This window comes from Colossoma macropomum, unplaced genomic scaffold (genome assembly GCF_904425465.1).
Source record: "Colossoma macropomum unplaced genomic scaffold, Colossoma_macropomum, whole genome shotgun sequence".
NCBI classification, from domain to species: Eukaryota; Metazoa; Chordata; class Actinopteri; order Characiformes; family Serrasalmidae; genus Colossoma; species Colossoma macropomum.
In genome coordinates this window covers 412,664-439,757 of record NW_023494875.1, presented here as the reverse complement: position 1 = coordinate 439,757, position 27,094 = coordinate 412,664, and the positions used below count along the sequence as shown (strand labels likewise).

At 38.4% G+C, this 27,094-nt stretch overlaps 1 protein-coding gene across 1 annotated transcript; it reads right to left on the bottom strand.

Annotated features, from left to right (window-relative positions):
• Positions 1-1,508: 1,508 nt before the first annotated feature.
• pnp4b (purine nucleoside phosphorylase 4b) lies at positions 1,509-27,094 on the bottom strand. Its single transcript, XM_036560576.1, has 6 exons — positions 26,915-27,094; positions 24,796-24,968; positions 16,271-16,374; positions 5,498-5,673; positions 2,921-3,111; positions 1,509-2,460 (listed from the first exon to the last, which is right to left on the bottom strand). The coding sequence occupies exons 1-6, from the start codon at positions 26,935-26,937 to the stop codon at positions 2,237-2,239; spliced, it is 891 nt and encodes a 296-aa protein (XP_036416469.1). The 5' UTR covers positions 26,938-27,094; the 3' UTR covers positions 1,509-2,236.

The window sequence follows — 27,094 nt, the reverse complement described above, 5'->3', positions numbered from 1 at the left end:
TTCCCTCTTCACTACACCTAAAATCAGTGACTTTTCTGTCATGTACCATACTGTGCAAAAAAGAGACCACCCTTCTTTTATTTCATTTCTAGTCAAAATGACTCTTTTTCAGAGATATCTTTTTTTCTATCTTTTTCAGAGACATTTCTGAGGAGATTAGAAGCTAATCCACGTGCATAAAGAAGTGGAAAGTCAAAGGAAAATAAGTGAAAAAAGAAGTTTAAAAAATATTAAAAGATAAAAGCTTTATCTTTGATAAGAAAAGCTTTGATATACAAATATTTGATATTAAAAGCTTTATCTTTGGGAGAAAATCAAGCTCCACGCTTCAGATCTGACAAAATCCACAGGTGTCTCTGTCCATCCTTCCACTGTGAGTAGACAATACAACACTATGAGTCTAAAGGAGGTGTAGCTGACAAACTAAGAAGCTGCTGATGTTCTCAGAACAATGGACTGACCACCCCCACCCCAGAGTCCAGACCTCAACATCATTGAATGTGTTTGGGATTGCTTGGATTGTGAGAAATGGAAAGTGCAACCAACTTCTAAGACTGAACTTCGGAGGGGTAGTGAAATATCCTTGGAGATTTCTTTAAGAGACTGAAAGCAAGCCTCCTGAAAAGAATGGAAGCTGAAATAAAGGTAGAGTGGATACACTGAATACTGAACAACCTGATATTCAGTTTAGACCACGTTTACACCTGGTCACTTCATGTTACTAGCATCTGGATTGTATCCTGATAAGATTTTAGCCACATGCATTTACACTTGGTAGTCAAATGTGGCTTTGGTTAGTCAGACTGAAAACTCATTGCTGGTGCCGGAATATGCAAATCCACTCATTACGCAGCTACGTTCTTTGGAAGCAGTTCTTTCTAGAGCTGTTTAGAAATTTGCTTGAATATTGGTTCTGTAAGTCGTCTTCAGTTTGTTTTGCACAGCAATGTGTGCTCGTATTACTATTAAGCATTACGCTACACATGTGTGTCCTCCATAATTGTCTTTCTCTCAGATATGGATCATGTGCCCAGTGACATACTGCATGAGGAGGAGTTTCGGTTGTGCTGGGTGGGGTTCTTGTTGTCGAATGTATCATGGAGAGATGGATGCGTTTACACTGCTATAACATGTGGCTCAAATGCGTCTCAGACCACCTCCTGAAGTGCTTTGAGTGATCAGATATGTATTAGTTTTAAATGCGTCTTGGGTGCGTTTACACTTGCCTTTTTATGTGGTTCGGCCTTATCCATAGATAATTCTGATACTCAGGATGCATGAAGTAAACGGGGTCTTACTTGTTGAAGGTTTTGTGTAGTTTTCTGTTAAATGTTTTCTGCTTATTTTGCTGAACCAGAAAAATGAATAACTTGTACTTAAAGGCTGTTTTGAATGGAAATTAAATGAACAGTGCTCTCTGGATTGAAGTGAGATTTTTGGCATATGTTCGGAAAGTAAATGCTATATATTGATAACTGTGATCACCAATTCAGTGCATTTTGTTAGTATTGAGTTTGCACAGTTTTTTCACTTTTTTATTTACAATGGGAGAGCCGCCCTGAACATGTCAGTATTTACAGCATGAATCAAAAAGGCCTTAATTACATTCTCTACAAACAAATCATCATTGCTGTATCAGAACTGTGTAACTCTTTATCTTATTTGTTTTGTTTTTAAATTGTTTACAGCATTTTGAAAACATCAGATGCCTTTTATATCGTGTGGACATTGTATGATGAATTTCTTGGAATAAAAAATTATACATGTTGTTAAAGTTAAGAATGTTATTTCCTTTTCCTATGAAATTACCATTTTAGTGATGCAGAAGTATTCCACCCCTAGTTAAATATCTTGTTGATTTTCAAAGTGAGAATAAGTTAACACACTTTTTGATGCACAGTTACTGTTTATTTGCTGGATTTAACATATTTGGAAAAAAAGAAACATAAAAAGTGGCCTGTGCAAAAGTTATGGCCTATTTTATATTTTGTTTTGTTTTTTCTAATATGTCAGCAAATAAATAGAAATTGTGCACTAAAATGAGCAGAGAAATGGCACATTTTTTTGTTCTCTCTAGAAGATGTGTTAACCTGTTTTCACTTAGACGATCAACAAAACATATAATTTGACTGAGGGAGCCCAAACTTTTACATACAACTGTAGATTCTGGAGGTTATGTCACAACAGCGCAGATAATAATGTGCCAGTCTGGAAGCTCATGATGGTGGGCTGGTGTCTAATTGCTGTTGATGGCCTCCACCTGGTGGGAGCGAGCGATGAAGGTGTTGAGCACCTTCTGTAACATCTCAGCCCTCATCTTGCTGATGTGCAGCACCTCCTCATGATTGACCTTCTCCTCGCGGCTGTAGTCCAGGGACACTTTGTTGGTGATGAGTGAGAGGCCGAGGACCCGCAGGCCACAGTGCTTGGCCACTGTCACCTCAGGTACTGTGCTCATGCCTGCAGGGATGACAAGAGGAGGACAGAGGGACAGGAGAGAGGGACAGACATGCTTAATTAAATGGCAATTATCTTTGTGGTGAATTACCCAACAGGAGCCTGCCCTGCATCATTAATAGCAGCGAGCAGCTCTGGTTTGCATTTTAAATTCGTAATGAGGACTAACGCTCTGCTGGATGCCCAGCCATCATGACAGGGTTAGTTCAGGTAAGTGGAGTACGGGTTAGTTCAGGTAAGTGGAGTACAGGGTTAGTATGCTAATGTTAGTATACTAATGCTAACAGTTGTTAGGAGTCCAGTTAGTATGGCTGAACTCTTTAAGGAGATCTAGTGTCTATGACAGGCTACATTATTTATTAAAGTGGACATAATTTAATGAAGGGCTAATTACAGTGGATGAATGTCACACTACAGGCAAACATCAAAGAGAGCTGCATGTAAAACATGTCATTTTCCTTACCTACAGAGTCACTGCCCAGAATATGCAGCATGCGTGCCTCAGCAATTGTCTCAAAGTTGGGCCCACTGACCATGCAGTAAACTCCCTCTCGCACAAAGTTGGAGTAGCCCAGCTCAGCGCTGATGTCCAGGGCGAGCTTCCTCAGGTCTTTACTGTAAGCGTCAGACATGCAGGGGAACCGGATCCCAAAGCTAAAACAGACCAAGATTTCACACATGTTTTATATTTAATAATCACATATTACATATACATATAACGAATCACCAGTTTATTAGGTACATCTACCGTAAGATGTGCATTATGATGATATGTTATCATTATGATAATTTAAATTGTGTTACACTTTTCAGAGTGTATCATAAGCATCATCTAGAACACTAAACAACTGCATGTATCAGAAAAAAGACAGATTTCGAGCAATGATAAAAAGTTTGTAAACAACAATCAGTCAATAGTAACTAGCTGTAGTAATGAACTCTGCATAAACTGCATAGCAGCATGTTGACTTGACATCAGCCATGTTATCCAGCTATGCTTATTCTAAAAATGTATCTTCAAGTATTGGGATACCTTATTGTTACATTTTTTCCATATTGCCCACACTTGCTTGTACCTACACGCACCATTTTAGCAGCTACACCTACCATACAGGTACAGGTATTTTTACAGGTACTGATTGTATTCCAACTGTTGTTGCACTATTTGTCAGCCTCCCTCAACACTGTCCATCAGTGTAAAGATACCACAATAGGACCACCACTGACCAGATATTATCCAGGTTTTCAGCACAACCACAGCATTACCATGCTAATGGCATAAAGTAGGCTTGCTGGGAAATTATCTCTAACTGTACAAGTTGTACAAACAAGGTAGGCATATCACCCATGTTTGGGTCACTGCTGTGTTGAGAACGGTCCACCACCCATATTATATCTGGTCAGTGGTGGAACACTGTTTGGCAACCTGGTAATTTAGCATTTATTAATGCAGTGTTATGTTAGACTCATCTCAGGTTAATATCACCATCACTGGTAGTAATCCTTACCGCTCATTCCTATACTGTTTTTACAAGCCCTTGTTCACTTGCCTTGCCGTTTCACCTCTGGGGAATCCCCAACCCCATTTTAAGGGCCATTCTGTATTAGCTCAAGTTAAGTGTGTTAAATGAGCCCTCAGACGGGCGGGGCCCTTAGTGAACACTTCCCTGAGCATTTCCCTTTTAAACCCCTCCCCAAAAAGCTGTTTAGAAGCCATAGAAGTAAACTACTTTAAAATAGAGGCCTGCACTCCTGTGGAATATCTTGAGGCACGGGACTAATTTTCAGTGTTGTGTGCAGGAGTGGGTGGGAAATCAGCCCACTGCAGGTGGCAGCGGGCTGAAGCACGCATGACTAGCCTAAATAAAGTAGAACGATCATTAAATCACATATATAAACAATATAAAAGCATAACAGTAAAACAATTAAAATGAATTCATTATAAAGAGTTGCAAAGCAACCAATCATGTGAACAACATGCAAATTTTTACAGCCCAGCAAAACAACAAAAATAACCATTCTATGATTTAATTGCTGTTTTGTGTTGACTGGGAATAAATGGCGTTTGGTGAGGTCACTTCACAGTGAGCCTGATGACCATGGTTGCTGTGTCATTTCGGCAGAAAATAATAAATTGGTGAATAGACTGTGTCAGATTTTGAATGTCAGATTGCCTTGACGGAACTGTGTGGACGGGAGCAGGGCAAAACGTTTTGGTTGCGGGTGGGAGCGGGACAAATGATTCAGATTTTTTTGCCGGAGCAGGCGGGAGCGGGATGAAATCTTGCGAGAGTGAGACTGGAAAAACAGTCCTGTGTAGACCTCTACTTTAAAATGATTAACAATTCAAAACTATAACATTTGATTTGCTATGTTCACACTGTACTTTAGTTTGCAAACTACTCTGTTATACATGACTGCTGATATAATTCTAGCTGATATAATGCTAGCAAGTTCTAGTTAGAAAGCAAAAAAACTACATGGCTAACAACAACAAAAATAAAGGCAATACATCACGGTTGTAAACACAAAATTTCATTTACGTTGTGTTCATTTTGTACTGCTCATTTTGCATGACTAACTGATTAACACACTGATGCTAACATAGCAGAGGGCGTTCCTCACTTTTCCCTCCTGTCATTGTGCTGTGAGTGGCCAGTTGTGCAACATAGGTATGATGCACATCTATGTGGTGAGTCGAAGTGGGTGAGGGCATGTTAAAAAGAGTACTGAAATGGAGCTTTAGTCTAAGAACTAAGAACTATTTTCAGTGTATTGTATAGTGTTTTGTATTGTTCATAGTCTATTGACTTTTGTACTGTTAATGTCTTATCCTCATTTCTGCTGCTGTCATATTAAATGTCTCAAAGGAACTATATTCCGTTACTCACTCAGCATATGGCTGTGAGAAGAAGGAGTAACAATAAAGCTGACATTGACTCAGTGCAGTGCACCTTAAATTGCCATTATTAAGATACATTTAAGCATTTAGTCTTTCTCCAATTAGAAGAGAAAGCTCCCTGTCGCTCTCTGTTCCTACCGTTCATCATTGGGCCCACACAGTGGATGCTGTCCAGCAAACCCTGGCAAGTTAATGTGGTCCTTGATGATCATAATGTCTCCCACTTTGAAGTCCTGACAGAGGCCTCCCGAGGCATTTGTTACTATAATAGTCTCCACTCCCATCAGCTTGAAGATCCGCACAGGGAACGTGACCTGGAGAGAGTATTCACACAATCACTCAGAGCTCCTGCACAGTCTGGAGCACAGTACATAATCACAGTGCAGAATTACTGCACCTGCACTGGGACCAGCTGATGCAGAAACAGCACTATATCAATGACATTGTAATATTTTAATAGTTTAATTTTTTTATTGCGGTTTCATGGATAGAGTTAGCTACTGATTCTTGTATAAGGCCTCAAAGTTCATTTGCAACAACCGATAATCGCCATCCTGGAAAAATGAGCTGACTGTGATGAGTTATTCTTAACACACAGCACATTTTGAACCCTAAATACGTTTAGTCACAAAAGCTGTTATTGTCCACTCTCAAGGTAATTGCAAGTCCACATTTTACAGCAGAAACAGTCGAATGCCAGCGCTGTTCTCCAGCAGAACCTGATAAATCTGTTCAGCATATCAGCTCACTGCATTTGGGTCACCTGATGCAGAACTGATTATCATTTTTAGGCAGAATCTCAAATGTACAAAGTGCAGTACAGAGGTCTTAAAATAATGGCTACTGCATCTAAACAGAGCACAGTCTGTCTAACAAAGAACCACTTTGGATTCAGCCATGTGTGCATTCATACTGGACATAAAGTGCAATATTTGGGTGTAAAAGCCAAAATTTCATAATTCAAGTAGTGCACTATTTAGGGAGCAGTGAGTCATTTGAGATTCAGTCTAATCTTTTATTTCCAGATTTTCTTATAGATGTTTAATATTGCCCATCAATAGGCTGCTTTTTTGCAATTTCCAGCACTTTACCTGCTTGTTTTATGTGAAAGATTGATAAATATTGCACATAAAAGAAACTTGTATCCATTAAATGGTTTTGTTTAACTCTAAAACAGGAAATGACCATTGGAGTTATCTGCCTTTGGTATGTACTTGTTTTTATATAATGTCTATATATAGACATATACTGCCTAGCCTAGCTGTTGGCTACATTCTTAATAAAATACAAGCATTTTGATAGAAAATAAACAATTCTCATTGAATCTTTAGAGACAAATAATGAAGAAGCTAAGCAAAATAACCAAAAATGAACTTTATTTAAGCTACATACATTTTTACATGGACTTTGGGTGGATATTTTCACCACACGTTGTGTCCAACAGGATTTTAATCTGCTGGTCTTGCAGAGTTTTTACCAGTCAAATACTTGTAATAAGTGCCTAACAGAACCACCCAGCTTGAGCCCCATTTTAGTTGCTTTTGGAGTGACAAAGGAGTCATGCTTTTGATGTTTCTCAGAAGAGCTGATCTGTCATCTTGGTTGTTGCCATGCCAACAGCAGAGACAACAGTGGTTGGTAGAGTGAGCTCATGTTGCCTGAGAAAGTTCGCAAACATTGAACAGATGACTAATGAACTAATAGTGCATTTCTGCTGACTGAAAAAAAGACATTTAGTGTGCAAGATATCAGTTACACACCTTCTGATTCATTTATTTAAGTCGGAATAAATCACACACGTAAATCACACTGTGTGTAAAGGCCTTGATGTCCACCAGCTGAGGCTTTGAGGAGCTGATAAAGAGAAGCTTTAGTGATTTTAAATTTTTAAATGAGATAAATGTAAGACATTAGACAGAAGACCATTACAGAGAGAGAGAGAGAGAGAGAGGAAGAGAGAGAGAGGAAGAGAGAGACAGAAAGAAAAAGAGAGAAAGAATGAAGGAGGATAGATAAAAGGAGAATGAAAGAGGTAGAGAGAGAGCAGGAGAGAGAAAAGTAAAAGAGTGAGAGAGGTAGAGAGAGAATGATGACCGAAGTAGAGAGAGAGAGAGATAGAGAGAGAAAGAATTATAGAGGTTAGAAGCGGAGAGAGAGAGAGAGCAGTGAGTGATGAAGATCTCAGTATAGCTCAGTTCAGTATGGATGTGACAGTGTATCAGCCTGCTCTGTGTAGCTGATGAGGTTGAGGATGAGGGCGAGGGGGGATGTGTGTGTGTGTCGGGGGGCTGCACTGCCGTTACAGCTCTCTGCTGACGGGTCACACAAGAGAACCAGCGCTTTCACAAAATCCACTCCAAATCAATCCACTTCAAATTACTGCACACACGTTCACAGCTTATGGACTCTATTGAACAGAGCACTCATCCACCCTGCGGCTCTGACCGACCCTGCTGACCCTTACTGAGCATGTCATTGGAGATCAGTAGTCTTTAAATATGTCTTCAGAAGAATGCACCATAGATGCGCTGTTCTCTGTGTTGCGTGTGCATATGGTCAACACATTATGGGGCAGCTGTTTAGTAAACGTTATGATAACATCATAAACTCTAGGCTACTTCTGAATAAATGTATCATATTAATCATGAGTGGGAAATTATTTCAGCTGATTTAATCACAGAGGAGACAGTGTGCTTAACATTTAGAGGTATAACAAGTGAAAACATGGAGTGTGTGTGTGTGTGTGTTGTCAATGCCACAACAAAATCTCTTAATTTATTTTATTTTTTTTATTTGTACCAGCTGACCTTATGTGAACATGTCATGATGAATGGTACAGAAATGCTCCATGAATTAATTTCATATTTCACATACTTTAAGAATGTTCGAAATAGTTGGTGTAGTTGGTTTTATATGGAACTGTAATCAATATTTGTCTTTTTCTCCTGATTTCTCACTAAATAAACATTCAAAATGATCAGACCTACATTTTCTTACTCCAAAATGACAGAGAACAAACTACAATGAATTATATTTCAAAATTCACTACAAATCACCTGTAGTAAAGAGAGTGGCTTCCTTTAAACCTCTTACAAATCCCAGTTAAAGGAAACCACTCTCTGTACTACAGGTGATTTGATGTGTTTTGCCTTCTTTCAGCTAAGTAAATGAGAAATATAACTTGTTATGCACATTCTAGACCAGGGGTCAGCAACATGTGGCTCTGGCCCTGTTGTGGCTCCACAGCAGAATTAGATGTTTAGGTAAAAAAAAAATCGTCCTTTGCAGTAAAATAAAGCTCGTCTTACTCAGTTTTAACAATAAATGGTCTTAAATGCTGGAATCAATATAAAACTGCTATTTTCACCCTTTAACCCTGAAGGTTGGCACGTAGACTGCTGGTCATCATAGGACCACAGACAACAGTCTCGCCTAGCTAGTAGCTAACAAAAAGGCAATAAGAAAGATTTAAGATGAGCAGCGATAATTTGGAGATCAATGGACTTATTTTCATTTATAATCACTCCAGCTGGTTTCCTAACATGTTTAATCTGCAGCGAGAAACTGTCAAACACTAAAAAGTCATGAGGCTGAAGTCAGCATCTTGTTTGAATTGTTCTGTTCCACCTTAAATGGTGCAGCAGTTACATTCTGAAGCTGTCTTCAGCCTTGTAAAAAGTCAAACGTTGAGAGACATTTTAGAAGGAACTACTATTAGCGGCTATAGCTGAGCTAAAGCTTAAAGCAGAGCAAAGTAAGTCTGCGTTTTCGTTTACATTATATTTTTAGCCTATACTAGTACATTAGCACATACTGAGCCCTATTTACAGCCAAGATGGTAAAAGACATAAAACGTTGAGGCTCCCAAGGTGGTTTAATTTTTGTTGAAAAGACAAAATGGCTCTTCTTAACATTTGGGTTGCCAATCCTGAACTAGACGGTCCTTTAAGGAATAGCTTCGATGATCTGTGCTTCTGAGCCAATATGTTCAGCAAAAGTTTGGTCATTGTGGACATTTATTTCATTATATCCAACATGATATCCAACCAATGTGATGCTCTGTGTTTATATGTGGTAACGTAGACACTTCGACAGAGTGGAGGAAGCCAGGTTCCAAAAGCAAACATAAAATGTCAGCCATGTGAGTTAAAGAAAAAACCTGTCCTTGTTATCAGTGTTCTGCAAATTGTCATCAGAGGTAAGATATAAGTTAAGTACAAACTAAAAACATTTTCCCCACTCATTGTGGCTGTATGCTTTAACTTAGGACGCTAGACGGTTTGACTTTTCAGTTTGCTACTTTTTCTGTCTTAATGTACATTTCCGCTGTCCAATTTTAATTGATGTTGTCTTCATTGGGGTAAACGTTGCTTGTCAAGAGCAAACACATGTTTTACAGGGAAGTGTTGTACTGATTGTTGGGGTTAGGTTAACCTGTGCTCTCGTTAATGTTGGCATAATCTTGCTATTGTTTTGTCTCTGTTGGAAAAAAACATCCCCCTTATAGCAATGACATTCTCAGCATTCCATTTAAATTAAGTGTTTTTCTGTCTCCTGCATAGGTACCTTTTTGGAAATACAAAGTTTTATTCCAACAAAGGCTTCATGCAAGACTACACAAAAAAGAAAGCAAGCACAAGAGAGGGCGCACAATGTATTTTCTTTCAAATAAAAACAAACATACTCAATGCTGGAGTGGGTAAATAGGAGAGTCATGAGAGTTCCTGGTGGTCCGGTTACCGTGAGGTAATGTATAAACTCACGCATATAGTGAGAATGCTCAGACAAACCATGAATGCTACATCCAAGTGTTCATCTGTAGTGATTAAAGGGGTTAAACCAGCCTGTGGCAGCTTGTGGCCTTTGTTTAAAAGTGTGTTATAAGTGGCCTGTCAGCCAGTATGTTACAGTTTTACAGTGTAATGCACTGCACTGTGGTCATGAAGTTAAATAAAGTTTAGGAGCCTTTCTGCTCTGACTAGACCTGCAGCTTCATTTACTGAACAACATTTAGTCAAGACAACAACCATAAAGCACAAACTTCACACTGAAATCCAAAGTGCTCTGAGCAGTCCAACAAAGAACACTTGTGCATCTTTTATACAGTGATTGGAAACACGGTAGTTTACAGTTCTTATTCTATGTGCTGATATTTTGAAAACTCAATATGTTTAATAATTTGTGAATAATATTTTGGTATTTGACACAGTACAATCTGTCCCTCTTTAAAAATAGCTCGGACATCTATGTACTACATAAATTAACCACTCATTAGAAAACAAAGCTGAGCCTGACCTGAGCCCTAATCTGACCCAAAACCTGATATTTCACCAGGTCCTGTTGAGCTCAGGTCAAGTACCTCCAAATTAAATACTGACAGTATACTGTACCAACAGAACAGTGTGTACTGTTTATGTACTTCAGTGTTGGTTGGATCACTCTGAATGTGCAGCAATAACGATATAGTCTGCAAAACACTGACTTCATCAGCTCTGCAGAATGACCAACTATAAAAAAGAAAAAGGTCGTTCAAGGACTATGCAAACAGCTCCCCAATTAACCTCTACAGCACATCTCTCAGCAACAAAGAGATCACTTAATGAAGTATGAGACGTTGTGTGTGTCTTGTTTTTCCACCATGTAGAGAGTCTCGTCACAAAATGATAAGCTGTAAATGAGCCAACTTTCATGGTAACTCTTCCACACTCATCCTGAGCACAGTTACTGAATTACAGCAATGCTCAAAGTAAATGAGCACACTGAGGGAGAGATTACAGTCTGATCATTCACTCTCTGAAGTGCGGCAGAGTAGAACAGGACAGCGTCTGACAAATGCAGAATGATAACATGATTTTAGCTTCACTGGCTCTAATGAAATGTCTTTATGACAGACTGAAAAAGCAGAAGAGAGTGGAAGTCGGCTGAGAGCAGGTTCAGGGACTTAGCTACCATACCTGAAGTGTATAAGCTATATTGCACTCTGGCATATATTTAGCAGAAAATTGATTTCAGCTTCGCTTGCACCTCGGCTTACTAGTTTCTCCTGTCTTTAACCATCTTATTTCCAATCCTTCCTTTTACTTGCATCTCTCCACTGCTCTAACGGTACTATAAAGTTACATTGTCATTCACAAGTGGAGTTGTTTGAGCAGAGTATTAGTACTGATTTAAGTGACTGATATCATGGAGATTTTTATCATATTTTTTTTCCTTTTCATTTTTTTGGTAACATAGTGTAATGGGGCATTATAATACTCTTATTATGCCCTTATTAAGTGTTAACAATCCAGTAGCCAGTAGTCAAACGGCTGCTCAATGCTACTTCATTAATGTGAATTAAGCATTTTTAATGCTCTTATTAAGCCTTATCATGGCAGTATGTGCTGATCAATTGGCGTTTATTATTATTTTATACTCTTATTAAGTCTTATTAGGGAAGTATATGCTGATCAATTGGCCGTTATTATAATTTTATTCTCTTATTAAGCCTTATAGGGGCAGTGTCTGCTCATCTCTTGGCTGCTCATTACTACTTTATTATTAAGTAATAACTAGTAAACGAAGCCTTTCCCAGAGCACTTTAATTTCTATAACCATTGTTTTACCCTCATTAGGTCTATTAGGCCAATATCTGTCAAATAACTTATGTAGCCAGTAACTGCTAATTAACTGAGTGCCTGTTACTTCTTTATTAAGCATTAACTACAGTGAATAAAGCTTTTTATTTGTGCATTATGGATCATAATCAAATGCTCAACCCAATGTAGACCCATTGGGTCCACATGGAATCTGCTTATTCATGAACTCTGTAATGAATTTTGCTTTGTAAAGTTTTTATTAAGTCTCAAAAAAGAAAGTAGCTTGTGCTTAGCTGGCTGCTTATTACTAGTTTACTGAGATGCAGTATCTCTAATTAGAAATTTCATTAATCATATTGAAAAAAGTGCACTGACTATACTTAATTTCCAATTTGTACATTGGTTCCACATGAACAAAATATGAGCCATCAAAACAATTTTTTAAATTCACTCATTGTTGAACAGAATTGAGTTTATGAACTATAATTGAGTCATGTGGAACCGATATACACATTTAAATTAAGTAAAGCTTTTCAGTGGTATATTCCATGTAGTTTCAATATTCAGGTAATGGCTTTGAATGGTTATAATGTTTAATAAAAAATAAAAGTGCTCTGGAAAAATACTTAATTCACATTAATTATTGCTTAATAAAGTAGCAACGAGCAGATACTGACTTGAAAAGTTAACAAATATTAACTTGAAATGTTAGTTACCAGCTGTTGGTTTTAAAAGACTTAATGGAATAATAATGGCCATTTTAAATGTTATGCAAAAGATTATAATGTACAAGTAATGTAATTTAGTCTAGTTACTGCTTAGTAAAGTAGTAATAAGCCAAAAATCAGCTTCTGGCATTTTCCACTTTTCTTGGTTGATAGCCTTTAAGAGTTTTTGACGTACCCATGCTCTGCCTACAAATGCATAGATTTATAGCAACTTTTGCAAAATTGGACAAACTGTAGGTGACTGAAAATTCCATTCAACTTAATAAGAAATAGTGGTACATTCAGTTTTTGTGCATTTTATTAATTTGGTATGCCTCATGTGATTTTAGAATATGTTAGATGCATTTTTTATCATGTAATCGAACTAACATTAACATAGTGGCAAATTCTTCATTCTTTATTTTCAGTCAGCTACAAAAACTGATTTAGGGTCCACTACTGAGGAGACTCTTCAGTCCAGTCACCCTTCAAAGGAGTTTACTAACTCTCAGATTAATAACTGTCTCATCACAGTGATTGATTAGTCTACTCGGGCTTTAGCAGGAACTTTTGTAAAAAAGCTGTATTTTGAGTTAGAGTAAGTTTTTGCATGCTGTGTGCTGATTTTAAAATAGTTAATAAACAAGCATTAATAATGTTCAGTGCTGACAGGCACTCATATTTCCTCTGGATCTTTTCCTTGAAGAAACTGGACCTGATTCTGTGAATATCTTCAACCTCAACTCTCAAGCTCTGATGGAACATTGACCAACTCTGGTCAGCAGCACGCCATGTAATAGCACTTCAGGTAAAAACCTTCAGGTAGAAGGAATTTACCAAAACGGCCCCTTGAAACGCTGATAGTAAACGAGACAGGCGACTGATGGATTTAATGCCAAAGTCTTCTATTAAGAGTGAAGCGCTCCTGCCTGGCTTTGGAAACGCATGGTGGCTGTGACGTCTGATTGTAATGCATTGTGTCATGTTGTCAGAGGTCCAATTACTCTGGCAGTTCTTCTGCACTGCTGGAGGATGTAGATTCCTCAGCAATTTAATGAAAAGCACATCCTTGGCACTTTGTGCAACAGATAAATGATTTCTCTCGACAGACGTGTAAATTTCAGTTCTCCCTTCTGAGGTGACATAGGATAGGATGGCCTAGAACTAGAATTTATCCTGATTTGACTAAAACTAAGCCAGAGGGACAAATCAGAGTACAGCAGCATATAGAGTTTATTGTTATACACTAAAGTCTAATCAGTGAAGCTAATTCCCTAAACTGTTGCTGTAGTGAATATGCAGCATCATATACATACATATCTTATTAATGTGAATGATGTTTATTTTTAATCATTAAAATACATTAAAGGCTTTTACAGTGTGTAAGGAGAGCATGCTATATGCTCTCGAGGACCTGAAAACATGTATTTGTTGAATGGTTAAGATGTGTAGAAAGTCATTCAGAGTGGTTTGATGTGAAATGGTTCATTATAGTGAAGTCCAATTCAAGTCTTTGGCCTTTGGGGTGCGAGTCGAGTCTTAAGTCTCTGGGGTCCAAGTGTGAGTCTTGGGTCTTTGGTAGAGAATTTTAGTTTAGTCTCATTACTAGCTGCAGGCACTTCATTGTACAAAGGTATACTTGCCAACTAGCACAATAGCTAATCCAGCTGAAGTTTTAGTTTGTTTTGTCTTCAAGTGTAACTTACTAAACGTTGCCAGTTATATGGCAACTTTCACTATTGTTGCGTCCACCATGGGCCTCGCTGTCATGGGTAGCTTAGGGGGTGTGGCCATGCAAAGTGGATCTTGGAATGTGCCACATTCTCAATGTAAAAATGGACCATTGTTATTGTGTCGTTTTAGTGGTAGTTGTGTTTATTGAAGTAGATATGTATGAGGAGGCTGTGTTTGGTGTTGGGGTAGCCCTGGGCAGGGCACTTCTTGCTGCTGTTGAAGTGCCTGTTTAATAAATAAAAGAGCATTTACATGTAAGCGCAATATTTTCTGCTTCCTCTTCTGTGCCGATGCTACAATGTAATAGCTATTGAGCTAGCTAATTTACCTGTTAGCCATGTAGTTTGAATAGCTATATGGTTTCAAGTCTCTTTCCCTTATAACCATGTATTTCCTGCATGCAGCAATTCGGATCCTTAGACTGAGGGTCTTCCTATGATGAAAGGCTTATTATTAGAGGCCGTGTCAAACATGGTGCTGCTGTGAGTTGCAGGCGAATGGTAGTAATGTCTGCACATGACTAGCAAAGCTGACTTGCGAAGTCACACACATTAGGTTGGAAAAGATTTCATTTATTTACCACATTGGTGTTCAATCCCTCTTGTTCCTGTTCTTTTCACAGGCTGAAATGTACTGAATCTTGTGTCCAAATCAGGTCCTGAGTCATGTAAGTCTGAGGTGAGTCACGAGTCACTCAAAAAGCAATTTGAGTCCAAGTCAAGCCCAAGTCCCCATCTCTGAATTATCAGGGAAATTTCACCATTTTTTTAAAGAGTGGCTCAGTGTGGTTTAAAGGAAAAATGCTCTGTTCTAGAAAACTTTACAGATTCACAGTGGTGGTGATGGGAACCAGACTTCTGAAGAGTTATGAAGAGACGCTGGTGGTTTTGGATAGTAAATGGATTGTAAAATGACTATATTTTCACTGTAGACATCATGACCCCTGGTTACTATCAGCACCACTGTGAAGAAATCAAAGTTGATAGGTTTCTGCACAACAAACCATTTCACATCAAGACACTCTGGACAGCTTTGTTTATATCTCAACCACTGAATTAGGCAGAAATTTTGAAAAATTGATGGAATGGCCCTTTAACATAAAGTCTCCATTTCGGCATCATCAGTGTTACATATATAAACTCAGAAGACACGTCTAGGTTCACTGATCATTTTGTATAGTAAGTGAACTGGCTATACTTGTGTTGTATACATTGTGATGTCTGGTTACTATCACTACCACTGTAAAGGAAGCTGGATTGGTACATTTCTCTACAATGAACCATTTCACATCAAACCACTCTGGATGATCTGTTTTAAATCTCAGAGACTTAAATATTTTTGAGAAATCATTGGAATTCCTCTTTAATTTAGGGTTTGGAGCTCTATGCTCTACACTTGCTTATCTCCCTCAAGCATAAATATGCAAGAGAGAAAAAGAGTGGAGTTTATTTCTCTTCAATATCAGCAGGCCCAGACTGGAGTCTCTATATTTATGCACTGTGGTTTCTGATTGTGACAGATAAAGTTAATGAGCCATACAGGAGGTGCCAGCTCCACTCTGTTTTACAGATTGGAGTAGTTTTCCATGCGTTCCCTCGTCCTTGTGGAGTCATGGAGAGCACCCAGAGCCAGCAGCTTACAGAGATCAGCACCACCTCTACCCTTTTTTCATTACAAGCTGATTACCAGTGTGAGTAAAAGAACAGGTTAGTCTGAAAAACAATTCTGAACAACCTGTATATGTAAGGATTATAAATGAGAGATCCTCAGCACAATCCATCAACAGCACAGACCTTTCTTGGTCTAACGTAACCTGTGTGAAATGACTAGCACAGCTCTGGAACAGGCAAGCTGTGTTCTATTAAGCTGAGGTATTGTCAGTTTGAGCTCACCTTGCACAACGAATAGCCCTCATATAGATGGAACCTCCCCTGCATGAAGACACAGGACTTGTCTTTTACATGGCCAAACACAAGGTGCCCATCATGCCCAGGAACTACCAGAGAGAGAGAGAAACCAATGTGACTTTTTACAGTAACTGCTCAGACAATGCACCATACATGAAAAAAAATATATAAAGACAACATATTACTCCTAAGAAGTCTGTTATTATTATTCATAGAAAGTATATAACCTGTTTATTTTGGAGTTATTATTGTCATTTTGTCTAAATGTACTGTCTAAAGTGTACATAATAAGTCATTTAAAATTATTGACATATTTTTTTACATTTACATTTGATTTTACATTCTGTATCAACAAGTTTGAGTCTGCACTGTCAAACAATGACAAAAACAAGTCAAAAATAAAAATAAAAGATATTCTGCAAAAACAAGACTGTACAAACAACAACTTTTTATCTTCTATTACTTGCAATGGCAAGTAATATATATATATATATATAATATATATATATATATATATATATATCAGGCATAACATTATGACCACCTCCTTGCACCTTGTTTCTATGCTCATTGTCCATTTTATCAGCTCCACTTTCTACCTAGCTGAACTTTGTAGTTCTACAGTTACAGACTGTAGTCCATCTGTTTCTCTGCAGACTTTGTTAGCCGCCTTTTACCCTGTTCTTCAGTGGTCAGGACCCCCACGGACCCTCACAGAGCAGGTACTATTTGGCACTGCAGTAATACTGACGTGGTGGTGGTGTGTTAGTGTGTGTTGTGCTGGTACGAGTGGATCAGACACAGCAGTACTGCTGGAGTTTTTAAACACTGTGTCCACTCACTGTCCACTCTAGTAGACACTCCTACCTTGTCAGTCCACCTTGTAGATGTAAAGTCAGAGACAATAGCTCATCTGCTGCTGCACAGTTTGTGTTGGTCATCCTCTAGTCCTTCATCAGTGGTCACAGGACGCTGCCCACAGGACGCTGTTGGCTGGATATTTTTAGTTGATGGACTATTCTCAGTCCAGCAGTGACATTGAGGTGTTTAAAAACTCCAGCAGCACTGCTGTGTCTGATCTACTCAGTCCAGCACAACACACACTAACACACCACCACCACGTCAGTGTCACTGCAGTGCTGAGAATGATCCAGCACCCAAATAATACCTGCTCTGTGGTGGTCCTGTGGGGGTCCTGATCACTGAAGAACCGGGTGAAATGGTTCTATTAAAGTATACAGAGAAACAGATGGACTACAGTCTGTAACTACAAAGTGTTCCTATATGATAAGTGAAGCTGATAAAATGGACAAGAAGGTGGTTTTAATAAAGTGGCTAGTCAGTGTATATGCTGAACAGTCAAAATACATGTATTCTTGACTGTAAATAAGTATAATATGTAACATATTAGAAAAAAATAAAACTATAAAAACATAATACATTTTGGCATATGCAAAAGTTATGACACATTTTATATTTTATTTTTTCCCAACACATTAAAATCATAAAATAAATAGAAATTGTGCACTAAAACTTGCAGAAAAATGAAATCTTTAAGTATGTTTCCTGTAGAGGATGTGTTAACTTATTTTTACTCAGAAAATCAAAAAGTATTTGACCAGGGGTGTTCAACATTTTTATATGCTGTACAATCACCACCCATAGTTGGAAAATCTATATTTTCAAGATGCATAGCACATTAAATTGTCTGTATACTTGTAACTTTACAACACAGCATTTAAATGCATTGTAGGGATTTGCAGTGTAGAATTTCAGTCTACAGGAAGCAACTCTTCGCTCAGACTTTGATAACTTCAATTTCAGCCTTTCATTTGTATAGAACACAAAAATAAGCTTCATTCAGTTTTATGTGTCATCTTCAGGCGAACATGATGTGATGTATGAAGCAATATCTTGATAAGCTGCTGTGCTGTACCCTTAAGCTGTCTGCGTCTGATAAAGTACCTGCTGCTATAAGACGTTTACTCTTTGCTCTGGGGCTCTCAGAGACACCAGTGAGCATTTCCCAGAGGAAACACTTATATGTCTACATTACTCAGCAAAAAAGCAGCAGCCAGAAAGAAGAGTATAGAAATATTATGATACAGAGAGGAGAGTAACCTAAACTTGTACTCAAAGTAAACCTGCTATTTCTGTTATTTCTGCTGTTTCTGAACATTTGGGGGTCTTAAGCTAAATCCTTCCCCACCTAATGCAATCATATTATTTTATAGGCAAGATTGAAAAAGAATCAATACCTCATCAGGAAAAATGGAAGAAAATTCCTACACCTTCTGCAATTTTTGAAGAGCAATACTTAAAAAAAACATACTCAGGGAATGCCTGGTACCTTGGGGGCCCTATGAGACTGCTTAAAGCAATGAAACAGTGCTGGAAGTAAAAGTACCTTTCCAAAAAACATAAGCACAGAAGTGTGTTAGGAGCTGTTCTCTCTTTCTTGTGCACTCTTGGTCTAATATAAGATGGTAAACCTTAAAAGTAAATGATTTGAGAAATCACAAAGCACTCACCAAGGTAACATAATTAAGTTGTGGGCTGGAGGGAAGGGAATCAGCCTTGTGACCGGAAGGTCACCGGTTTGATCCCCTGAGCTGACATGACTGAAGTGCGCTTGAGCAAGGCACCTAACCCCCAACTGCTCCCCGGGTGCTGTGGATAGGCCTGCCCACTCCTCTGGGCAAGTGTGCTCACTGCCCCCTAGTGTGTGTGTTCACTAGCGTGTCTGTGGGTGTTTCAATGCACAGATGGGTTAAATGCAGAGGTGAATTTCCCTGTTTTGGGATTGATACAGTGTAACTTAATATTAGAATCATGTTGGTGTTTGCTGTATAGATTTCACTGATATTTCAAACTGATATTTCACTGATATTTCAAACATATTTATTGTAGTCCAGAGAAGCACATTTATCATTTTTTGTTTTCCCCAATTTTCTACCCAGTTTAGTTGTGTCCAGTTCTAGCTAGGTCTCCTTCAATCACACAAATGGGGTGGCGGTGGGGGTGGGTGGGGGTTGGGGGAGGAGGTTGGGGAGGTGAAGGCTAGCACATGCTTCCTCCAAGACAAATGAAACCAGCCACCACATATTTACAGCTGCATACGCTTGGATGAGGATACTAACTGCTTATTCTGTCACACCAGCAAACAGACGCCTGTATTAGCTAGCATCGTGCTGAGTTATGGGTGGAGAGGGAGGCCCGTCCTACCCACCCAGAGTGAACGAGGCCAATTGTACTGTCTTAGGCTATGTTCACACAGCAGGTGAAAGTGGCCAAAATCTGATCTTTTTCTTCACGTGGCATAGATGTGTTATCAGTGTTGCTGTGTGAACAGCAAAAAAACACGGAATCTGACCTTCGACTTACGAAGGTGGTACTGAAATCCGACATGTATCCGATATGTGGCAAAATGACTCAATCAGAACAGCGAGATCAGAATTCATGCGACTTTTATGTCCAACTCAACATTCATCATGCACTGTTGCACTGTTGAGAAGGAAAGATGGACGACAACACTGAGGGAGGATTTCAGTGGTGGGATAGTGAGATAACAGACCTCACTGTCTCATCATAAACATCTGGGGTGATGTTTCTGTAGAAACAAAATTAGAAGGCACTTATTGCAACCGCTCTGTGTTCAAAGAAATTTCGAAGGAAATGGCTGGACGTGTCCATAGAAGAATGTGGCTGCAGTCTGAAAGTCTGAAAGCAAAGTTTAAAGAAACCAAGGACGCAAACCAAGGAAGTGGCCATGGCCAAAAAAATGTTTCCTTTTTACAGCGAGCTTGACTGTATTCTAGGTGATAAGCCCAGCTGTCAGCAATTGGACCTTCTTATTAGCTCCTGTGATGCTGTTGAAGACATAATTGAAAACTCTGGGAGTGGACCGGCATCTGTTGGCTAGTGGCTGTTACTGTTGACTCCATTTTGCTTGTTTACCTCTAGATGAGTGTGCCACGTGAAGCACTGTTCTTTTGCACAAATAGGAGCATGATCTGTTCAAAGATCACATCAAAAAGATATTGTCCTGACCGCAGTCTCCCGACGCTTAGATGGTTGCATCACTCTGTATACTTTCTAAAAGGTTTATGTTTCAGCATCAGCATTGACAGATATGTACATGTAAAATATTGAATATAGTAACTAAGTAACAAATATAGTTAGTATTAACTAAATGACAAATGGAAAATTAGATTTCTTTACTAAAAATATATATATAAGTAGAAGCACACATTCAAATCTATCAAAATCCATGTATTGAGCAGGTGAAACTGAGTAAATGCATCCAGCTACTGCTCACCTCTGCGTACTATTATTTTTCATAGGTGCACTAATAAAAGGTGGGTAAGTGCTACATTGCCATCTCATTTTACTCATCCAGCTCAGTAAAAGCATTATCCAGCTTATATATGCAGCTAAAACACAGCTGCTAATGCGCAGAAGGCATTAGTGAGAGGGAATCATTTGTCTGCTTATTGGGCTTTGTTTTTTCAAAGACTCATAAGCCAGAAATGGAATGCTGCTATTTGCTTTGGGCAGAACGTATTTCACTAGCGGATCAGGATGACCATGCCTGATGATCCGCAGCCTATGCAAATATAACCTTGAATCCTGCCTGCCAAGATTTGTTCGGCCCTAAAATCTGCAGCGTAATGAGATAGCAGCTGAATAATTGCATCTGCTCCTCCACGAACTGCTTCCCTTTTCTTCTGTGAGCGCTGACGGATGGCTTTAACAGAAACAAAGGGGGGTGTTAGTGTAGCCATGAAAACGTATTTTAAAAAATATCCCAAATTAATGAGCACATTAATGTCTCAATCAGCATGTGTTTATTTGTTATTTTTCAAAAAACTTTTCAGGGCAGCAAAACAACTGGTAATGAGAAAAGTTACATATAGAACGCTGATGACATTGCTAAAGACTGGAGTTTTAAGTGCATTTGAAACATATGCAGAAAGCTTCACATCATTTTAACTTAATCGACTGTAACTATAGTGATGTTATTCACCATGGGGCCTGATGCTCTAAGCTTCTTGCAGCAGGTTCATGTGCAATTCAGACGCGTTCTGCCTATGTGAAATGTATGATACTCTCAGTTTATGTGCATGGAAAAACATGAATGTGCTTCTCTCCCTCACATATTGTCAGGCCTGTGCACAGATCACTTGGGGGGCAAGGGCTCAAGGGGAATAAAGGGCAACATGAACGTGAATAAAAAGAACTTCATTTAATAACATCTATATCTCTTCATCTTTGACTGAACTTTCATTTTCAGTTTTGTCGGGAGCTCCTTGCTGGCTCCATCATTTCAACATGCCCTTTAAACCATGTTTCTCATGAGTGAATGGTTAGTAGCCCGTCCTGTCACAGTTTGTGGTCATGTACACAGCTTTCATTAATCGGACCTTAATTTCTGATGCATTGTGAGCACATAAATGTGTTCTCTGGAGTGATGGAGCTCCATCCAATACCTTTGAGATGAGCTGAAGTCAAATTTGTGATCCAGAACTAATCATCCAAAATCGGTACTTGACCTCACCAATGCTCTTGTGTCTGGATGCAATCAAATCCTGACAGCAAGGTTCCAACATCTGGTGTAAAGTCTTCTCAGAAGAGTAGAGGCTGTTACTGCAGCAAAGGGGCTGCAGTCTTTTGGATATTTAATGTAATACTAAAATAAAAGCTGAATGATAAACGCAGTAGATAAGCATCAAACAGTCCTTAATATTAAAAGTCATTATCGCAGAGTACTGAACAGCATCTGTTAGGAATAAATCCACTACAGAATTAGAAAGAAAACTATGCCATAATTAATTTTAAGGCCCTGATTGTCTTAGTGCATTTGCTTTTTATTTGTTGCGGTCATTATTCACAATGAACCTCTTACAGTCATCCTTTATTCCATTAATGTAGTAGCAGTACATACGCGCACACAAATATCATTAGGTGCATTTGAACACTTATCAAGATTATTCAGTTCAGCACATAAATATTTAAATATGTCCAAGAAATCATAATAAGAACCCCCTCTGGCAGATATTAGGGACTATTTTTACCCAAGTCTTGATATTTTATTCATGGGCAGCAGTTCTTCATCCTCATGAGTTCACGGCTCATTTTGCCAGGAGTTGGGCACAATTTGTTAACCACACAACAGGACGAGGAGCGCAGTCAAACCTTCCTGAAGCCTCTGAGCTTTCACAACACCCTCAGACACTGCCCGCTGACATTTTTATAGTCCGGATAAAATTACTCCACTGTGACATGCAGACAGTAATTATGGCATAAAACATCAGCCAGTTCCATCCAGGGCATTTTGTTATCTCTGAACATCTGAAAAATTGGTGAGTATTTGAATAAAAGTCTTTTCACAATCAGTCTTTTCTAATCAGCCAGTATGTGAAAACACATTTGCAGGGTAAAAACTGGGCTGATGGCCAGAACTCAACAACTGTTGCCCTAATGGGTCTAAATGCCTTCACCAACGTACCAGAGTCTGTGGTCTTCAGATTCTCACTGGTCTAAATCTGTGAGTGCATTTCCATAGGAGAGCAAAATAATTGTTCTATATTTCCTACTAAGTTTTAACATCAGTGTTAGGTTCAGGGTCTTCTCACTCACCTCATTCAAATCTTCTGAAAAATGATGAGAAAACTTGTTTTTGTGATCAATTTACAGGTTCAGAAAACTATCTGACTTGTGTTTTATTTTTCTTTCAAAAATGTTCACGTTAATATTGTTTTTGGTGACGCTATTATAAAAGGTCCTTTTTAGATGAAATAAACACTCAACAGACTCTCAGTAACATCAACACCATATCCATGATGTAGCAGCAGTGAATTCATTTTTTTAATTAATCACGTAAATAACATTTGTTTGTAATCTGCTGAATTCAGTTGTTATTCACTTTATTTGGAGAGTCCAAATTCATATCTGTGGATGTTTAACCTGAGACTTCACTGAACAAGCTGGTATAGACATGCTGCACACATCATTCTGTAACTGGAACTTAACTGGATTAAATTTCGAGTTAGTTTAGGGTTAGGATTAAGACCAGGGATTAGGTTTTGGGTTGAGGTTAAGGTTAGGGTTAGCTCCAGGGTGAGGGTTAGGTTTTGGTTTAGATTTTTCACTGATACTTCACTGATATTTTATTGATGTGTTACCGATACTCTGTTAAAATACTCTCTTAAAGCTTATTAAGACCTCTCAAAATAATGTTACCCTTTTTTCAAGTCTCAAAGGGCCCATATCCTATAGTTTCTTGTATTTCGTGTCCACTTATAACATTTGTATGTGGTTATGTTTAAAAAACAGTCATAATAAATTTTTACATGACCATTTTCCAACCTTTCTTTGGAGTCAAACAGGCCATTTTTAGCACTGTCTCTTTAAGACCAATATATTGTCACTGTTGAAACAAAACTTTGTATCTTCAAAATGCTAACCTTTCAGAAGAACAAAAACATATTCTTTATCTTTAGCTAATGTAATTTTATTCCAAGTAATTTTGTACTGGTACGTTTTATTCAAGGTTTTGATCACATCAACAATATATAAATGATCTCTGCTATGATTGGCTGCCCTGTATTATGCCTCATTCAAAAAGTAGTCCAGGCTGAAACGCTCCTTATAACTTCAGTGTAAATGGGTGAAGCTAAACTGCTGCAGGCTGAATGGGTGGATATATGGAAATGCATTGGGTTTTACACAAACTCACAAAAAACACACCAGTTCTAAACAGCTTAGTTTCCATATGTGGGACTATATAGACTGTGGAGTGAAAGGCATGTTTTAAAACTTTAACAATGTTTACTTACTACACACAAATAAAAGTGACACAAGTGGTTCTTTGAGCGATGCTATAGAACAGGCCCTATTCTGGCACTGGAAACCTACCACCATGCAGAGCTTAGCAAACCTAATCTAACACACCTCATCCAGGTAATGTAGGCTTTCAGGGGTGTGTGGAGCCAAGTGTGTCAAATCTGAGCTCTCCAGGGTGGTAGATCTCTAAGACCAGGATTGAGCACCCCTGCCGTAAACAAATCTGTTTTGGTTCCCTAAAGAACCACGTTTCTGAGTGTGAAGAACCTTTTGAGGGTTTAATGAACCTTAATGAGTCATAAAGCTACACTAATTTACAGGTAAGTTCTACAATCTTTACAACATGTGGAGGTTCTTTAAAATTTTAAAAAAATTCTCCACACTCATCCATCTTATTTACAAAATGATTAACTAAAGAACCATCCATAACCAAAAGTGGTTCTTCTAAAGTGATTCTTCTAAAGTGATTCTGCCAAAGAACCCTTTCTTTATTTTTAAAAGTGTACATCAAACTTTTATTTCTGAAAGCAAGAAAAACTCATATACTGTGCAATGGGCTATTTAAATGAACCCTAGATGACCCCAAAATGTGGTGCTCTGGTTACAGGAGACATTTTATTGAGAACTTTTTTATTCCTGTGGGTTTTGACAATGATCATGCTCACCTGTGCTCACAGAGAAATTCGGGATGTCCTCATAGCGGAAGACCTGCTTGTTAGAGACGGTCTCTGCGAGAAGGCTGAGTCCAGAGCCACACACGACGGCTATCTTCGGCCTGTGTCTAGTCCTGCTCAAAAGCCACTCTGTGGTGAACTTGCAGTCCTCAAATGAGCAGCAACTAAATGGAGAGAGAGGCGATAATCACATGTAGCATATATTACTAGACATTCTAGCCATTTATTTTAAGGCCCCAGACATGTGGGGACATTAGCATTATGTGTGAACAAGACACACATGTGGGCTTTGTTACAGGAACATGTCATCAAAATGTTCAAAATATGTTTTGCTGTATGCAGCTGTATGCAACAGTTTGGGTGTCCATTATCAAATTACATGTTTTATAGATTTTTATTGTGAAAAGAAGTAAAGCTACTGTACAGAGGACACACTTCTGCACATTGAAATGCACAAATACTGTTTATTTAACATGTTTGGTGATATGTTAGATAATCTTGGCTTGTAAAAAAAATTATTTTTTTTATTTTATTTTATGTGTTAACTTATTTTCACAAAGCATGTAATTTGACCCGGGGTCTTCACACGTTTGATAAGATTGTAACTAACGACAGCCAAACAATGTAGCACTGTAAATGCAAATATTATATCTTCTTAGAAGTAATGCAACAGGGTTACTCAAAGATGATGAGTTAACTATCAGTGGTTAATTGTTGTGCTAGTTTACAGAAATAGTGTTAAATAGGTGAACTCATAGGGGAGGGGAGGGGGTGTTGTGTTGTTTTGGTTAGTCTTGGTCCTTGGTTTGAAATTGGTCTAAAAGAACTGTTACTAAAACTCTGCCAAGAGCATGCTAGGTCTTGTGTGTGACCGCACACTGGACCCACAAGTTTATGCACTATGAGTTAAAACTATTCATGGCAGTATTTTTACTTTTACTGCTTTACTTTTTCCAAATAACCATAACGAAGCAAATATCCAAAAGTCTGAGGGAGAAACCCTTTTCTAAAAACAGTTGCATATAGAGCCATCTACAGCACATTTTCAATTAATCTGAAGAAATATTTCGTTATGCAAAAGGTTCTTTGAGTGTTCATGGTTCCGTTTGTAGGCATTTTGTTTACTAAAGAACCCTTGAAGACCCATCTTTTTTAAGTGTGTACTTGAAATCTGTTTCATACAGTACTTTACTTGAAAGCAGTCAGTTGACTGAATAAATTAACATGAATATGCCTTGTAAGTTTGCTGGATAAAAGCATGGCAAATGGTTTCCTCACTGCTTTCAAGTAAACTGAATTTACAGTGTTGGTGTGTGCAGAGACTGTTTATTAGGGGTTTCCCAGTAATCATGATCATAGTTCTTAGTGTGGATAGATAACAGGTAACCCCTTACTTCAGGTCCTCACACTCAGAAATATATAGAACTTATAAATTAGTTTTATAGTATCTATCGCATAATAAATCATAAGATAATAACTGAACAGGGTTCAAAAGGTTAACTCAGGCATATCTATAGCCAGAAGCAGGGAAGCAGGTAAGCAAGATCAACCAAAAGCAGAACTCTAAAAAAAAAACAAGGTCCATAATTTGCTGTAAACCCATACAAAAGACGTGGTAATGCTGCAGTAGGGAGTATTTAAACACAGACAGTGACAACCTGACAACAAGATATAGGTGTAGGTAATGATGCGGGGGCAGAGCTCTGCAAGGTCCCTGAACAAATAGCTTAAGTAAGTCTGTGACAAGCAGCACATTCAAAATGTAAATGGTCCAGTGGACAAAAACAACAGTCTGTTTAACAATCTACCTTAAATAAAGTTAGATAAATAAGGTGATATGTAGCCACACCCTCTGTCACCCATTCACCCTATCAGCCAGCAGCATTGACTGTTTGCCAGTCCATCACCTGAAGCTTTACATAAATATCAACACAAGTACTGCTAAAAGTAAATATATTTATAGACATAACTGCGTATATATGTATTTTATTTGTGTGTTATATATATATATATATATAATGTTCATTTGGTACAGAATCAACATACCCATAAAGCCTCTCAAACATGCAACGAGATAACTATTCAGAACTTTGAAATGAAACAGCTTTACCATGAATTTTCCTTGCTGTGCATGATTCCAGGCTGTGGAGGGGACAGGCAGACTGTGGGAAACAGACTTGTAAAAACAGATAACACTCAGAGAGAGACAGAGAAAGTATATGGAAATGTTGCCCAAGTGATTGTTTGGGGTCCTCTCATTGGCTGAGCATGTGGTGGGAGAGGAACATTT